This window comes from Apteryx rowi, unplaced genomic scaffold, assembly GCF_003343035.1.
Source record: "Apteryx rowi isolate R43461 unplaced genomic scaffold, aptRow1 scaffold_554, whole genome shotgun sequence".
Classification (NCBI taxonomy): domain Eukaryota; kingdom Metazoa; phylum Chordata; class Aves; order Apterygiformes; family Apterygidae; genus Apteryx; species Apteryx rowi.
In genome coordinates, this window is record NW_020450821.1 from 231,160 (window position 1) to 249,533 (window position 18,374).

Genomic DNA, 18,374 nt, shown 5'->3' on the forward strand with positions numbered 1-18,374 from the left:
AGGCTTTGTCTGTTCTCAGGCAACTTATCTTTCACATTTAGACTGAGACTGATCCACAGGGAAGGCATAAAGAGTCAGGGGCTGGATAGTTTTCATTAAAGCATTAAAAAAAAAACAAAAAAACAACCCTACAATATTACATTTGGCATTTGTTTTCCAGCATTAACAATTGTCAGTTTGGATTAGACACTCAGCTGCTGCTCAGTGCCCACGGTCAAATGGTCTCAAGGCAAAGCAAACACAAACCAGAAAATACATTCTCTTAGCATCGTTTTAGCTGAGACTATTCCGATAAACATTATGGTTTTAACCGGCTGGCGCACAGTAACAGCAACTTGGGTTTAACACAGACAGGGTGGAAACAAGTTGACATTCCAGCTGCCCTTCTTATTCAATCTGGCTACACTAGCCCGAGGATTAAGCCATGTTAACAAAACATTTCTGCCTTCATTTATTCATCTTACTGGAAAGGGAGAGCACTCCATGCTTCAGGCTGCTTTCCAGGCCTGACCCACATACATGATTAATTAAGAAGTCTGACAACATACAAAATAAAGATAGAAGAGTTTAATGGTTACTGCAACAAAGTGAAAAGCCCCTTTGCAATAGGTCAGTGAGGCATAACGTGGCACATATCTGATATTCCTAAGGGATAGTCTTCAGGCAGCTGCTGCTTTTGCGCGTATTACAGCATTTCAGTAATAAACATTAGCACCTTGCATATATGCAGCAAGATTTCAAAGTGCCGTTCACATATTAAATCTGTGGAGCAGGCAGTTTACAGAAGGGTAAAACAGACGAGAGATGAAATCACCTGCTTAGGGCAAAACCGATTGGAAACAAGGCCCCAAGGTGAAACGGAGCTGACTTGCAAGGGATCAGTAATTTATCACAAGAAATGCCATTTTGGTCTCTCAAATCTGAATTTTCACTTGAAGAAGTTAAATGAAAGCTTCCCTAGCATTAAAAAGATTGTCAGAAAAAAACTGTTAGCCAACTGTAATTATTACTGGGAGCTTGAAAATACCACAGCACAGTAAGCAACCTCTTCATTTCAATAGAGCTGACTCCAAAACCCAAAGATTTTTGTGTTACTGTTGKTTCAGCATTCATCAAGACACGAAAAGAAAGAGTGCCGATCCCGCTAGGAAGATCCGCACAATCTGTGGCGAACGATTTCTTTGATAATCAGTAAGAGCTCGAGTTACACGCACAGCCTAGAGGAACAGGTCTACGCTTTCCTCCCGCTCTGCCCCGGCTCTCGGGCGCCCAGCAGCAGGGGCAGACGGGAATCCGACGTCCCAAAGCTTTGCCTGGAAGCGATAGGTCATTGCAGCAGGATATTTTAATTCTTCACAAACTAAGATTCAAGATCCTGCATTTGAATTCAGGCAGACATGAAACCTACCTGTATAAGTTTAAGAGCTGGGATAAAATGTTACAGTTCAATTTATATATTTTACTCATTTGAATAGTTTCACTGGCTACAAAAAATATTACTCTAATGAACAAACTTTCCTAAGAGTTTTACATTATAGGGAAAACGTGTTCAGAGACAAAGTGTTCATAGCTAAAGTAGTCCTAGAACAATTTATTGAAAAGTACGAAAATAAGAATGTATGTGCAACTCTCCATAATTCAAGGTAAACTATCTTTTATATTCTATTGAGAAAAAAAAAGCAACATTTGCTAAGATTTGCACCGAATTTGTCACAACTTAGATGTTTTTGCATAGAGGAAGTAGAATCATACTGCGTGATAGCTATGGTAAAAGTAAAGGCTTATCTAGGCTCTTAATACACTTGCTGCGTAATGAAAAGAAGAGAAAGAAGAGTCGATTTTTTTCCCCTGACAGGTAGCAGAGCAGCTTGCCACCAGACTAAGAAGCAAAGAAGCAGTTTACGTGTGAAAAGCCCAAGAGAACTCTTTGTGACGTGGGTATCTTTATTCTTGGCATGAAGATTGTTTTATTAAGCACAGTTAAGAACTGCTCCTGCAATAGCCTTTTTCTTTGAGACCACAAATACGATTAATGAATTTAAAAAGCTCCAGTTAAAATACTCCAATTATAATCTCTGGTGTAATAAAAGCTTCATTTTACTGTTATTGCAATTTAGTATTAAAAAAATGCACATGTATCAGTAATATTTTTTCAAAGCAAGAGACAATTAAGTGGAAAAAAAAGAAGTAAACTAATTCTAACTAAGCATCACACTTTGCAAAAACAGATGCTACTGAGGAACAGCTACTGCCATTTCCTCCTGCAGGAAACTTTTGGTAAGAACAGAATCTTAATGAAAGTTAAGCATCAAATTTTATCACAGAACAAGCAAAAACTAAATCCATTCAAAACTGCCAAAAGGCTTTGCTTTCAGAATATACAATCTTTCTTGCTAAGGTTAGAAGTAAAGTTATTTCTTATAGAAACCAAAGTTTCATTAGAAAATCACAAGTTTTCATAACAAAAAAATTATTTTGCAGAGTAGGAAGAGCAAAAGCCATCTGCTATTTGGGCTTCTCTTTTTTGTTTTTTTAAAAGAATTATTAGCATTCTAATATCACCTGAGTGGCATTTCAGCTTTCGCTGAGTTAAACTCTGTTAGTACTTTTTGGAAAGCATACAGCAAATTGTCCTGTCGAAGCATCTTAAAGTGATGTGTTAAGAATCCTGTAAGTCTACCACAAGAGATGTTCAATAGATTTCAACGAGATATACTGTAATAAAACAGTATTCCTTAGTAACCACAGAAGCAATTCTGTAGCGTCTTTCAGAAACGACACAAGAGATTTGGATTTATTTTTGTTATAAAAACCCAAAGGCTATCGCTCCCCGTAGAGTTAAAGCCACATGTAATTAGTGCTATCAGCTTTCCATTGGCTAGACCACAAAACGTACATCAGAGAAAATACAATGGATACAGATCCTCAAAGCACTTAAAGACAAGGGATGGGGGGGAAGGAGATGAGTGTGTGTGTTCATAAATTCAAACTCAGATCCATTCAAATATGTAAGCACATTTTCATGTTAGATTGGTACATTAAAAATATTTTCTAATGAACCAGGAATGGAAAAAGTGATCTTCACAGTGTCATGCCTGAGCGCAGTAAGCTTCTGGAGGTTTTAGGAGCACAGATCAGCTTGTATCTCTTTCAAAGCAAAAGGTTTGAAATATTTACCATTCTCTTCCCATCTATTTTGGGCTACCGGAACTGTATTCCCTGCTAAGCATGCAACCTGCCTGATAATCGCTTGGGAATAGCCACAGCTCTAGAAGTCGGCCATACAGCTGTTGATGAGAGGTAGCGTGATACTGGCCAAGGAACATAAAGAAGAAAACTGAGAGGATGAAATGCAGATAAAAACACTGTTTCCCAGTGTTATCTAATCTACAGAAAAACTTGACATACTTCATTTGAGCCAACTACAACAACTTGTTTCAACCACCATGGATTAAGTTATGTCTGGAAGCAATTTACAAACTGGAGTTTTCTGTGTCAAGGGTTTAATCACTCAAGGAGAACCTTTGACAGCATTAGTGATATTCTAAGGAAAAAGAGACATGACAGTTCAGAAGGTATAACATACTTTTAGTTATTCTAACTGACATAGGATACTTTCGCTTTTATATTTCAGTTTATATTCAGCTCAGATGAATAAACACAATTACTGCATCATTTGCTGGTTGTTAAGGCAACTCAGGTGGTAGCTAGTTCTGTTCCTAGTGGAACAGCATCAATGGACCAAAAATCCCCCACGAACACTTGTTAAACTGGAAACACTGCTAGCAGTCTGAGCAAAAAGCCCAGAGACTGGATGGCTACAGACGGCACCTCCTCGCTCCTTCCAGTGCAGATTCTCCTGATAAAGACGGAGATGAAAACTGGGAGAATACAGATGCTTTGCTCCTGTGATCTGTATCACGCCTATGAGCAATCAGAAAAATTCAAAGCCTGCTTCTCAGCTGGTGAAGTCTGGAACGGCTTCAAGGATAAGGGAGCTACTCCAATTTACTCCTGTTCAAGAGTGGCAGTATCTAGTACTGCTAGTGTGGAATCAAGAATGCTGAATAACTCACTTAAGCTTAATTAAAATAAAGGAAAAAGGAGAGAAAAGCCTTCAAACCTTGTGGAATTGAGAAATCCTACTAATTATTTTTTATTATCATAATAAACAATGTTTCACAGCAGAATAAAGACCCTCCGAGCTTGCATTAGAAGTTGGGAGACAGCTCGGTTTAATCCTTTAGAATCCTAAACGAGCATTTTGAATAGCTGCTGTGTGCATCTGGGCCTTTTCACTCAGCTTGGAAGGCTTTCAAGAAACACATATGTATCTTCCGTTCTTAGAACCCTTAGCCGGATACATAAGTGTTTTAAAGCCCTTGTATTTGCAGAATTATTCTCAATGAGGCCAAGTGAGTGAATTTGACCGTCAAGCCTGGACAAAAATGTAATAAGATACACAGCCATGAACATTATTCTCCTTCCTCCAGGTATGATTAGCTGAACAAATACTAATAACACAGCCTTACAGAATTAAGTCTCTCAGGTTTATGTTCAAGCCTTTGGTTTAAAAAACTTTATGGCTAGACATAATGTACTGGTTCTCCAGAATGAAAGAGCTTTTTCTTTTAAAGTCTCTCAAGATTGTTGTAAAGAGGAAAAAATATTCTGGCTTCTAGTCTAGTTTTCGCTCTGGGGCAAGGAAGTAAAAAAAGTTTGCAGTGGCGTAACATTTGATCATTATCCCACACCTCAATTATTCCTAACTTTTTACCTTGTCTGCTAATTTGACAATAATCCAAAACTGTTAGTGGCCCAGAACTTGGAAGAATTCAAAGTGACATAATTATGTAACACAAATTTGCAGCTGTCATTTGTGTTTGAAAGAACTTCAATATTTAGTAAGGCAGGACTTTCTGAATAGAGAAAAAGGAAGCAGGGCCCTTTTGGGGCATTTGATAACTCACTCTAGATTAGCAAAACAAATATCAGAATATTGTTTAACGGTCTCCTGCTCATAAGGGCCTCGATAGTTATATATTTTCCCACGGGCCCTCTTCACAAAGTCATATTATAACCTCGGCTGGCAGTGGGCAAATACAGGTGAGGAGACAACAAGGCAGATGCACAGTATTGCTGTCCTCACTCCAACCAAACTACCACCATACCCTCAACGCTAACTCACAGGAACCAGCCGGACCCCCCATACATCCAGTCTATTCAGTCCCTCTCTCAAAAACTGCTCCAAATAGTTTTGTTTAGCCTGATATTTAGTTTCAGAAGCGCGCAGACAGCGAGGTCAAAGCAGTCAGTTCAAAACGTTTGAAGAGCTGGAGCTCATGGTTCATTGCTCTGCAAGAGAAAGGTACCCACCAGTTTAAGGGGATACTCTAACTTTAAACTTTGTATTTTTCAGAAAAAAAGAGATACATTGCTGGACTGCAAACAAATCACACACATCCCCACACTTTCAAAATATGCCAAGATAATATTTATTAACACAGCAGGACTTACAGGTCACAAAAGATAGTGATACATAGGAGCTTGCAAGGGCGTTATCAGAATAAAGCATGCAGGTCAATACTTGCAGAAGAGATATCAAAGCAGATCTGAGAAGGCACATTCACACAGGAAATGTTTAGTTGAAATAAGACATTAGAAAAGCAGCAAAAAACCTGAAATTGATTAAAATATACAGAGATCTCCAATTATGCCAAAGAAAAGGTATTTTACAGATTTGTGAGTGCAGCAAACTGGATAACCCTTTGAGAATACTCTGATGGAGGGCACACTCTCGCCGCAACGTTCAGCAGAACTCGGAACAAATTAGGCTCATATAACATGACCAGATTCTAATTAAAACACTTTAATCTTGGAGTAAAAGGTAAATTTGGTTTCGGAGAAGCAGCCTCGTTGAATTAACACCATGCAGCCAGGGCTCAAAGGGTTATACGAAGTATATGCGAGAAAAATCAGGCAACATTAGTATAATCTACCTTCCGCACAAAGAATTATAGCAAAGTTTAAAGAGACAGTATCCCCTCTGGAGAGAGAAAAATTGAAACCTTCCTTCCCTCCGAGGCGCAGTCAGTCACGTGGGAAGTGACTGGCTGTCCTCTTTCCAATTCCAGCCATAAACAACCTGCCTGCCCCTACCCAAAAGCTACATTAACACAAATCTCAACAGGCGAAGGATAAAGACGTCTATATCAATACGTCAGAAAAGTCAAATCATTTAACAACCTCCCATCCTATTGCTATAATTCATTTAAGACATTACACAGTGCTTGCAAACAACACGGTTCCCAACGACTAGCCTGCCACTTCTCAATAGTGAGGACTACAAAGGGATACTGTCCCTTTTTGACATTAGATTCACAGATCAAAGAAAATGGAAAAAAAAAATCTACTTTTTAAGTTATGTCAACTAAAAAAAAAAAAAGACGACTTTGAACATCAGCAGTTCGTAGCTTGAAATGTATCAAACATACATAAAGGAACACATGAGCACAGAAGTATTCGTAACCAGGAGTTCAGAGCAAGCTCCGTTGTGAGATCAGAACAGAATCAAATGGAGTAAAACTCTCCATGTGGAAAAACATCCAGCTTGGCACCGTAAGAGAATACAGGCTTGTTTTGTTTAAGTTTAATAAAAATAGCTTCTAATTAATACTTCAGAGTTCAAAAGTTTAGCAACAAGCACACAATCGGCTAACCCCTTAAACAACAACAAAAAAAATCTTTCCTGCCACAAATGGCAATTGTTAATACTGATTTCTGTGGCCAAAACACATGTAGTAGAAGAGCTACATAAGTCAAGCTACCACCAAAAGAGGCTAGAAAAATATTAGGAAAAAGTGCTTCCAAAACCAAAGTAAACATTCAAGAATAACACTGTAGGTGCTACGTTTTTGACTGCTCACTCGACTTGGAATTTTACCAAGCAGTAATATGAAAATTAAATGTCTTTGCTAATAAAATTATTCCTGATATTTTGTACCCTGTTATAGAGTATCTTCCATGTCAAAGTTGCCAACTTAATTTTCTTTTCCCTACTTAAAAATATCATATAATGCAAAATTACAGTACTGTATATTTTCTCTACTCATATCTGCAAAAATGGAAGAAATATTTCATATGGAAATAACCAATTCTTGCAGTAACAACTTTTAGATTTACAGTTTGTGTGCTCCCTCTGTTCAGAAAAGCCTCTGACTGCATAATACTTGTCACTAGAACACAGTAATGGTTCCCGTATTATCGAAGGCCACAAAACATTTAACTACATCTTATCTTCCTATGTACACATGAGAAGAAAAAGCAGGACACTTGGGAAATCTGTTTTATGATATGCGATCATATCGGAGATGGTTAATTCATTCTCTCGGGAATACTTTCATAAGGGGAAGTTAAAGAAGGTTATAACCTGATAAGGATAAAGTAAAATTCCCTCAGTTTGAATTTTAGGTCTGAAAGCTAGCGATAATTATACTAGCATTTACAAGTCCTTTGCACAATTATTCCAATAAAGGTTTTAATTCTAAAAAGCGTATGCAATACTTTCACTTGCAGTCCTGCAAAATACTGGCTACACAGATTAAGCCCCACCATAACGGGAATATACTGGTGTTGTCGATTAGACAGGTTTTCATTAACAGCATGAATTAGTGTTCTGCCTACCCTTTTAGAAGCACAGAGCAGGTTAAGCCCCCAAGCCAAATGCTTTGTTGAAACCCAGAGATTAAAGCAAGACACTCTGCCACTCATCTAGCTCATATAAATGGAACAACATTGTTTCCATTAGAAAATTTTCCACTCAAATCCCTTAAGTGACAATTGCTAACAGGTATCATTAACATAATGTTGTCATATCTCAAAAATAAACTGGAACTGAGTTCAAACTGACAGATCTATTTATAGTCATCTAAGACAAAATAAAATAAAAAAAAATTGCCCTTTTAAGGGGCTGGCGGCTAGCAGGTGCACAGATTCAGAAGCCCTTCACTATTGAAAGACTAGTGCATAATACTGTAATTTAGCACACAGAAGAATACTGAAATCTCCATCACCTACATTACCAGAGCAATCTAACCAATTCCTCACCTGCTGCTGGTGGATGCTGGCCACTAACTGTTGGCAAATCCAAAGAGCTATCAGACATGACATGCTTAAGATCTCCTCCCACATCAGCCAGTTTCATGTCAAACTGAACGGACAATGCATCTTCAGAATCCTCCTTGCCAACGCTGCTGCCACCAATGGAAGGGAGATCTAGAGACTTCACTGAAGCAGAGTCTTCTTTGGTCTGCTTGAAAGCTGCCACTTTGTCTACCAAGGACTTATCTGCACTGTTGCAAGTGGAAGAAAACTTGTTAGAGTGAAAGTCGGCAAAATCGTMATCACTCTTCACTGAAGAAAGCGTGTTGTCCTTCCCTTCCTCAAAACCTACTCCAGAGCCTTCCAGAGAAAGCTGTTTGAAGATATCATATTTAGTGGGTGTAGCAGTGGTGGCAGAATTTTGCCCACTCTTCACTGTGCTGGCAGATGAGCCAGACTGAGGAGCAGGACTGGCCTCTAGTTTAAGTGCATTGTATTTGTCATCTGTTTTTTGTTCAGAAAATCCACTGCTATTGTTGAAAGCCATAAAATCTGCAAAATCATCTTGTCCACTGGCCGTCGTGCAATTAGAAAATTCTCCAAAAAGGTTGAACTCTCCAAAGTCATCAGCTAAGCTTGAGCTTTTGCTGGGTGCTGGCTGGGCAGTCGTAGATGGAAGTGGTGGCAGAGGAAAAGAGGCTGATTTTGATGTATTGAATGCAGGTGGAAATGATAGCTGCTTGTTCTCTCCAGTAGAGGAAAAGAGATCCAAGTCTGCTAGATTCAAAGAGGTCTTTGTTTGTGTTTGCTGTTTTGACTGAACAGGTAGAGAAGGGAAGGATGTAGGGAAAGTTTTGTCTTTTGTAGGTGGCTCTAATGGTGAGATACTGTCAGCGGTTTTAAAATCTGTGAAACCATCATCAGTTCCTGCAGACTTGAATTCTGCAAGGTTATCTCCTGAGGTGAAAAAGAATGAAAAAAGTAAGAAACTGCAATGACAACAAATACATCATATTCACACCATGCAAGCAAGCAAATTATTTCATGCAACGTCAGAAGTTTTTATGCAAACTATTTAGATTAAGAGCTCAGGATGCAAGTAGAACTGCAAACTCAACTTCTATGAACCACACAAGTTTCAGGGTCAGTGATTCTAATATTCATTCCAGCGAAACTTAAAAAGTCCTTCAAATAGCCTCAAAGTCATATTAAATTCCCTTTACACTGAGTTAGTATCAAAGCACACCATGAACAATATATTCAAAGGTGATCAGTACTGTCTCATTCAGCTCCTGAATACATTTTTCCCCACCTCATCCTTCTCATATTTGCCAAGCAAATAATGTAATCTTGAATTTCACTTATACCAATATAGCATTTGTTTGGTTACAGAAGCAATCCTCCCCCTTCCTCTCTTCAAAATATTTCACAAATACAATTTCTTCATAGGATGTCAGCAGGAGGTTGAGACAAAAGCAGCCCTGTTGATAAACTGAAAGGGGAATACAGGAGGGACAAACTGGATTTGACTGGTGGCTGAAGAAGATACTAGCGGGGGGGGGGGGGTACAGGGGACAACACCTAAGGCGGCTGAAAGCCCAGCAAACCTATCCATTCCTGCATAACAGGGAACCCAAAGGATGGCAAGAGGCAAAGCCCCAAACCCCAAAAGAATGCAAGCTTCTTGTTCTAATTCGTTGTCTTAGAACATTTTTAAACTCTCGTTTTAATCTATCATTTTTTCCTTCTGTCAGGTTCACCCAAATACACAATAAAGTTAAATAATCAGAACTTTAAAAGGAAACTCAATTTAATTCAGGCATCTTATAGTTTCAGCTAAAGACTGATTACAACTTTATTAGGAAGCTTGGAGCTGGACTTTCACACGAGCATGAGAGTGATTAATCATAACGTGCAGATCTCTAGTTCAGCTACATACCAAAATGTAAGATAGCACTATGAAAGGGATTATAATTTAAACCTGAYTGAACATTATGTAACAGAATATCTTCATTGAATCTACAATAAATATTTTGGTGTACTGTTTCATAAATGTTTTCCTGTTCATATACAAATTTTTATTTTAAAAAATCTTTTAAATATATGAAAAACAACATGGAAAAATGTTATTTTATTGAGTTGTTTAACCCATTCACCAGCATATATTTGCTTAGACAACTTGTAATTTTAAAGTATTGATGCATATTTTATGACAAGTGTCCAATACCATATACAAACATATTTTGTCCTATTTTAGAAGTACACCATTAACATCTGTGAAACTGATTTAATTCTTAAGCTATCACACCGTGTCATATTCTAACTTAGTTTAACCAAGATTTAAAAGAATACTCCTTATAAAGGTAGTAGAGGACCATGACTACACCTGACATTATTCCATCCTCCTTCCCCTCCAGTCAATTCACTGGACCCAACAGCAATACAAGAACTTTTGAAATTGCCATTCATTTATCAAAACTAAAAACATCACAGCAAACTAAACTTACTGATGAATTGCAAACTTTTCCATTAGAAATGTAAGCTGGTGAAAGGGTTAAGAGTGGTCAGACCTGGATAGCAGGCAAATACAATAGTTTTTTGTATTTTAAGACAGGTAAGGAAAGAGATAAAATGCTGTTATTTCATTTAACTGCAAGATCTTAATCCTGAAGAGGACTGAACATGAAAACTCCACAAAACATCCCAGGAGTTTCAAAAACTCAATGTCTGAAAAAAGAATGGTATCTTTGAAAAGTATGGAGTAGGAATGAACTCAGGCAAGCAGTTTTGTCCTAGAATTTAAAATGCAGTTTACAAATAAAGGGACAAAATGCCAGGGTGTAATATAAATTTATTACTAATTTAACCTGACTTCCACAAAGTTATATTCTGATCTGTCCACTGTAATATAAGGAAGTTAGTAGAGCTTGAGATATCTTTATTATCTGATTAAAAAGATAAGATTACTTCTTATACTGCATAAATGAGTTACACATAGATGGTTCTGGAAAAGGATTAGGGAGGCCGCTCTTTTGTAATTGCATCTCACAAGATATCCAAAAGAGAGGCCAGTCTTCTACCAAATACAAAGTTGTGGGCTGTTACAACAGTACCTTGTACTCTTGTTTCAGGATACTTCCTGCTAGCTTACTTAGAGCCACTGAAGGACAATTATTCTGGAATCCTAGCAATGGAAATTCTGCAGTTCATAGGCAACCACCAAAACCCATGAAAATATACTCAAGCAGCTCCACAAAATATATTGCTTACCTAAGTATTTGCTCTCCGATGGTTGTTCTAATTCACGGAAAGCACTATACTTGTCTCCACAATCTAGTGCATGTGAGAAAAGAAATAAATTTACATTAAGATATTATGGACCCGAATATCATATATATTAGCACAATTGCTCTGGATTTTTATATTAACATTTTATCAAAGACAAAAATATAAGAAATATGAAATATTGCAATGAATTGCACATAGTGGTTAAATAGTTTTCCTTTTACCTCCAAAAGTAGATGAGCTTTCAGAAGGCTTCTCAGCTGAAATTCCTTTAAACACAGCATACTTATCAGTTGATGAAAGTGTCTTACTACCTGGGAGTGGCATTAGTAAAGAAGGAACACTAAAACAAAAAAAGATAAAAACAAAGTTCCTTAATTTATCCATAAGAAATCTACACTTCCAGCTTTTATTAAAAAAAAGGGGGGGGGAGAAGAAAAAAGAAAGAAAAAAAAGAAGGAAAAAGAAGAAAAAAGGAAAAAAGGAACCACTGTTCAAAAAGAAGAAAAGGATAACTTTGAATTTCTGCACAGTGCAAATCAGCAAGTTTAGGTAGCCATCTATTCAGTAAAATAAGGATTATTCCATAGTTACGCAAGCAAATCTTTTTGCACATAAACACACTCTATATAGTAAAACTGCCATAATAACCTATGTTAGCAATTGCTGGAAGATTTAAAAGACATTCTGCCACAGCTTTGCTTGCCCTCCGCACAAGCCCCCTTATCAGACCTTGGCAGCTCTACAGAACATCCTTTACATATGAATGATGCATTTTACCTCTCGTTTATGTCATTCAGTACTATGCACATTGAAAACGTGAATGAATTTCTATGGTGTTCTTTGGCCTGCAGCAAGAATCTTTCCAGAGCCATTTAAATCTCCTTATCAGCAGCCTACAAGCAACATACAAACCTAGGACTTGCACACACGTGCTAATGATGGTCTGTGATGCTTGCAGACAGACAGTGCAATGTCAAAAAAATATAGCTTATGGTAATATAATTAAATTTCACATCACTGCAAAACAGGCTATTAGATATGCAATCTTGGCAAATGTAATGGTTAATCATCTGTACTCTACAGATGGCTTTTTTTTAAATAAAGCTCCATAAGCAATTAGATTATAGCTCATTGTAACATTCTGTTCAAAACTGAACGCTTTTACAACTGAATAAAGAGAACTGCTGCCATGAAAAAGAAACACCAGTTTTTCAGGATCCCCTGCTTCCCATTGTTGAATTTAAAAACAATGTTTGTTAAAACTTTCACTAGCAGAATGGCTTTAATTGCAAAATGATGTCTAAAATGAAGATTGTACTTAAAATAGGGCACCTTCAGACAAATGTGGCATAATTGATATCAGCAAAATTAAATTAAATTCCTCACACAGAATGCCGTCATGCATACTGTAACTGAAAGGTCCGTGCATAATGGCATCCTCTTTGAAGTTGCTGTTGAGGAAGTGACTGGTAATTGCTGTTTACCTGGAAAGCATTAGTTCTATTTGTTCTATTTGCAACTAAGGACAGTCCAATACACTGAAAATTTGTGTGTCTACAATTAAAACACATGGAAGCCGCATAAAATTTTGCTGTGTGCAATAAAAGGAAAGAAGACTTTGGGATTTTATGATCTCAGGACTTTGAAAGATTAATTTTAAACTCTCAAAGGAAGTAAGTATGCATACTTACTTTGTCATACAAAATTTGCCTGAACCAGGATTACATCTTGGCAGTCTCCCAAATGAAAATGTAAGACTGCTAAAGTCTGAATGAGATTTCAATTCATATTTATAGTCAGTTATTAAAAGTTTAAGCACTGGCCAGAGAGACGATAGAAAGAATGAAAACCCTATCCACTACAGTTCTCCACCATTTAAAAGAAGAGTATGATGTCGTGTTCTTTGCATAGTCAGGGCCTGATGAAAGACCTTGATGCCAGTGAACGTTTTCTATCAACCTCAATGAACACCGGATCATACTTTTAACAGAAGCACACAACACTAAGAGCAGTACTCATCTGTTCGAATGTATTTTTTCTGAATAGCTGTATGTATGATTTTTGCATGAATGCTCAGTATGAAGTAATTTACAGTTGCCTGTGCAATAGTATAAACATTTGAAAAACCTATCCGCATACCTTGCATATGCAATTTACCTCAGCATGGTGAATGGAATGCTAAAGAACAGCCAACCACCCATGGTACATCAAATGTCATTTTTAATTCAGAAAGCTTAATTGTAGTTGTAACAGCCTTCAAAAGAAACTGCCAGGGCAGAAGTCAGGTGACAGAAGAAAATTACAGGCTAAAAAGCTACCCACAAAAGAGGAAAACATTTCATTTCTTAAAAGACTTTTAAAGTATTGAAGGGGTGGAAATCAAAGATCTACTACCTGCTCCGGTGCTGTGAACTGGCTGCTTTGGAGGAGCCAGCTACATCCCCTTGGAAATCAGTGAAAGAGTCATCTATTGAGCCAGACTTTRAAGCGTCCTGGAACTCCTGGAAGTCATCATCCTCTGGTTTTACTACCTGGATTACAGATGTGTAACACACAAATTGATATACTGTTATCTTCCCAGATTGTCATACAGCATTAAACCTGTTCAGAAGGTTTTTTTTCCCCCCACTTTAAAAAACAAACAACCCACCCCCCCACTTTCAACATTAATATGCAAAATTGGTATGATCGGTGTTTTACTTTGCCTGCACCTCACCCTACTGAAAACACACACGAGGTGTTTAGGATTACAGAAAGTATGCATGAACTGTTGAATAAGGAACTTCATTCCCTTTACATTAAATGTATTATTCATCATAGCCATGACATCTTTTAATACAGGAAGAACACTATTAATTTAAATCAATCATACACATAGCAAAAGCATCAGAAGAAACGTTCTTGCAAGAAGGATGAACCATATTTGCAAACACCAAAATTGATTCCCAATGTCATCTACTGTGTTGGAGAAAAAAGGCTTTTATAGTTCTCAACTTCTCTTGAAAATTCTAACTTATTTTATTAGCTAACAGGATATTTTGTGCAGTTTAACCTAAAGCTCCATTTTATGGGCATTATGAAATCCTAACTACAACTAAAATCCTCTTGCAAGCATTTGTAGTGGAGAAAGCTAGTTTGTAATGGAGAAAGCCTTTTTTTTTTTTTTTAACCTCTAACACCACCAAAAAGAAATGGAAAAAAATAAAAGGACATTTACAGTGGCATGGCTTCGCATTTTTAGATGACGCATTCTAGATTTCAGCTTCATTTTTTGTCATTTACTTAAACTCTGTTGTCATTTTGCAGCTTTGAAACAGTCAGGCTAATTCTCTTTCCAGGACAACAGATTTACCATGCAACAGAAACATCTCTAACCTGACTTGGCGGGTAGGATGGTAGAAAACCTCCCGAAGACTGTGTTGCAGCTCCACCCGCTGGTGCTGTTATGCTCATTCCTATGACGGCGGGTCCAATACTGAGGGGCATGGAGACTGGCGGTCCAGTGGGCATCAGAGGCTGCTGGCTTACCGTGGCAGGCAGTGGCATTGGTAATCCAGTTAAAGTAGGGACAGGGGCAGCCGGAAACTGGTTTAGCACATCAGGACTCACTGCCGGTATTCCTCTCTGCACAAGCAGAAAAGCAAAGACAACCATATAGTACACACTGACCAAAAAAATGCATACTGCATTCTCAGCTCCAGTTTCTAGTTTAAATTATTGAAACCATGAAAGGGCAGGGAATCAGTCTGTCTGTCTGTCTGTCTCTCTCTCTCTCTCTCAAAAAAAAAAAAAAAAAAAATCCCATAAGCAATGTGAATCCTACTTAACACCCTGAGTGCTGGAGTTACATGGAGGGCAATGAAAGACCTCACCGGGGTGTTCAGAAACATGTGACTGCATTTTTGTTCAGCTTTAATAAGCAAATCTAGTAAGCACTGGCAAGCAAAGCTATGCTGAACCTGGTGTGTGCTACACAGTCTTTCCCCACACACCACCCCCACATGGTACTTCAGTTTGGATCTTCACAGCTGAAGACACTCGTGCCATAGTTTCCATACAGGGTTGGTATTTTCTGACAGCTTTCTACTAAACTGGTAAAATACGACACTAAACTGACACAGAACAAAAGCTTAAAATCAACACTCTGCTGGTGGAGGACAGAAGGCAGCAAGTTCAGCTATTCACAGTCTAGGTATACAGAAACCATATAATTTGAAGGGAACAGATGTGCATACAACAGAAGAAATACAGCCAGTATTTTATATTAAAAAGATATATGAACAGAACATCATACGTATAAGAACTATCTTCAACTGACACTAAAGGAAGGAATAACTGAAGTGTAAGTGCAGGGAAAGAAATTACAGTTTCATTGAAGTTATAATGAGAGTTTCTCTTCTGGACTCCAACAGAACTAGTATTTTACTAGAAGTGTGGTATACTAGCCACTTGTGCTGACCCGCAACAGGCAGAGAAGTTAAGTGAGCTACCTTTCTGCATTAGTCTCCAAAGCCTTAGTTGTACCTGAGTTACTGCTATCATAGCCAGGACAGCGTAAAGCTCTTCTTTTGTAAGCTTCCCAGGTGTGGTACGGTTGGCTAAAGCCCATATTTGTCCAAGAGTCTCTCTGGGCAATCCAGACGACATCAGTATGGGATAGAGTTTAGCAGTATCTATTCCAGTAGGAGTCATCGTGGTTTCTAAAATTTTCTTATACAACTCTGTTAAGAGGGAGCCAGTATTAGATAGTGACAATTTCAGTTTTCAAGTGAATTTAAGATGGCTTTTCTATTTTGACTCAAACTCTTAACATTTAGTATATAAAATTAATAGCATTCAAAAAGGCATCAGCATTCTGGCATCATATTCAATATTCATGTTTCATCTAAATGCATTATTYGATGGTCTTTACATACAAGTTTACACAAAGAAGAAATACTTTATACAGAATGCTATTAGTGCTCTATATTTAAAAACACGTTTCTTTAATGAATTTTTAGGATAATTCTTATAAAAAGATAGTTATAGCAGCTTTATGTATTTAGAATTCAGTGTAATCAATATCTAGTACAGCATTTCATTTTCTATTTACTGTTATTTGCATATATAAAGCAAAATAACCTTAAGAAATGAGTCTGCTTAATTAAAGAGCTACCAGAAATCAAACTACCCATGAAAGCAGTATTATCAGCAATAGCAACTTCTACTAGCATAATCTGCTGTCATTACAAACTCTAGATTAAACATTTAATGTGCTTGAAGAAACTCCCGATTTCTTCAAATGCAGATAAAGCCACCGTGAATTTCAAATGTATCAAAAATACAGGCTTCAGCTGGTGACTGAAGAAAAACACATCAGTAAATGGCAATGGGCGTACATATGCATTCACACTTTATATTGCTCACTTGGTAGAACATAACATTTCTAGTCACACTCAACAGCAGTAATTGCATAACAGCAGAGATTATAGGCTGGTAAACTAAAACGTTGTAAGATAATCTTCCAGCATTAAAAATCAATCACTCATCCTTTTAATTCCAAAGGAAAATCAAGGACAGCAAACATCCATGGGGGTGGGAAGGGTGGGGGGGGGAGGAGGAAACTTATTCTTTCAGCCACACAGCTGCTAAACATGTATTATACACATGTGCACGCATACATTTACATTACAAACATTTACTCTTCTGGCTAAGTGGTCATGATTCTAGAATAAAAGTAAAACTATTTTCTAATTACCATAAGCCACAGTAACTGGAAAGTTTTATTATAGTTGAACAATTAATTAGATAAAATATCAATAATATTTAGTGTATTGTTTTGTACTTTTTCATCAAAAATGTATTTTCATAGAATTATTTTGTTTTAGGTTTTATTCGGCATTTTGTGCCCCCCCCCTTTTATTTATTTATTTATTTACTTACCTGGGACCAAACTATCATTGTAAATCCAAGGAGGCATCATCTGCTGAATTGGGTCCTGTGAAGGGAACACTCCAACTCCTAAATGTGTACAATTTAATACGAAAAAGAAAGAGACAATTGTATTAGGACATACAGATTCAGAGTATAAAGATCTTGAGACTAGATCAGTTTGTCAGTATCATTCAGCATTTCAGGCAAAGATTTCGGATAGGAGTCACTGCGCCCAGAGAGGAAAAACAGCTACTACAGTCAATATATATTTCAACATAATAACTAGAATGATTGGGAGTAACAGCAAGAATACAACTATATACACACAATGAAATAAGGAGCTCCTCATTGGCCAAATTGCTGGTTGAATAGAGGCTCAAGTCTCATTGTCTCTTAAAATTTCATACAGCAGTTCTGTGCCATATCAAATTCAGTCTTCCCATCAATAGTTTGCTATTAGGGCCACTTGTAGAACAAATAACGCACACCTACCAAAACAGAAGCCTAAGAAACATTTATAACACTCCACCGATAATCCTGCTCAGGGAAATCCACAAACAGCCCGAACCTCTGCAACAGATCTTTCCCCTGTTCACAAATATGTATCCGTTGCCTCACTGCTCCTAGTCTTCAGGTCCAGAAGACATCATTGCCGTCTTCGCTACTGCAGAGTATGATAATGCGATCTGTCACACTTTAGTCCCTGTGAATTGAATATTTACTTCTCCAGTGTGTTCACTCTTCCCCTCAGTCTCACAGTTTTACTCCCTGATCTAGCTCTCCTCAAACTGATTTTTTTCCTTACCTCAGATGAAGCTCTGACAAACTCTTCATTATTTAAGGATTCACTCATTCTTTCCCAATGTCCTTTCATCTCCTCATCTTCCGCATCAATTCTCTCCTGACTACAGTCTAATTTCTAATCATCCCATAGCTCCAAGCACATTTTAATACAAGCATTTCCTTCCATTTCACCAGCCAAGCAAAAGACATTTGCTGCTTCCTCCAATCTGATTATTCTTCTTCAGCTTTAACCACTCTTCCCAAGACACTTCTGCATACTACCACTTCTT

The 18,374-nt window shown here is 37.6% G+C and overlaps 1 protein-coding gene across 3 annotated transcripts in view; it reads right to left on the reverse strand.

Annotated features, from left to right (window-relative positions):
- Positions 1–18,374, reverse strand: part of SYNRG (synergin gamma) — a 46,745-nt gene that overhangs the window by 12,595 nt on the left and 15,776 nt on the right. For all 3 annotated transcript variants that reach the window (XM_026081572.1, XM_026081571.1, XM_026081570.1), the window contains 7 exons: positions 17,311–17,388; positions 15,913–16,109; positions 14,764–15,012; positions 13,783–13,919; positions 11,610–11,728; positions 11,371–11,433; positions 8,107–9,057 (listed from right to left, as the gene is read on the reverse strand). In XM_026081572.1, coding sequence (XP_025937357.1) covers positions 8,107–9,057; positions 11,371–11,433; positions 11,610–11,728; positions 13,783–13,919; positions 14,764–15,012; positions 15,913–16,109; positions 17,311–17,388 — 1,794 coding nt within the window. The remainder of the gene's footprint in view (positions 1–8,106; positions 9,058–11,370; positions 11,434–11,609; positions 11,729–13,782; positions 13,920–14,763; positions 15,013–15,912; positions 16,110–17,310; positions 17,389–18,374) is intronic.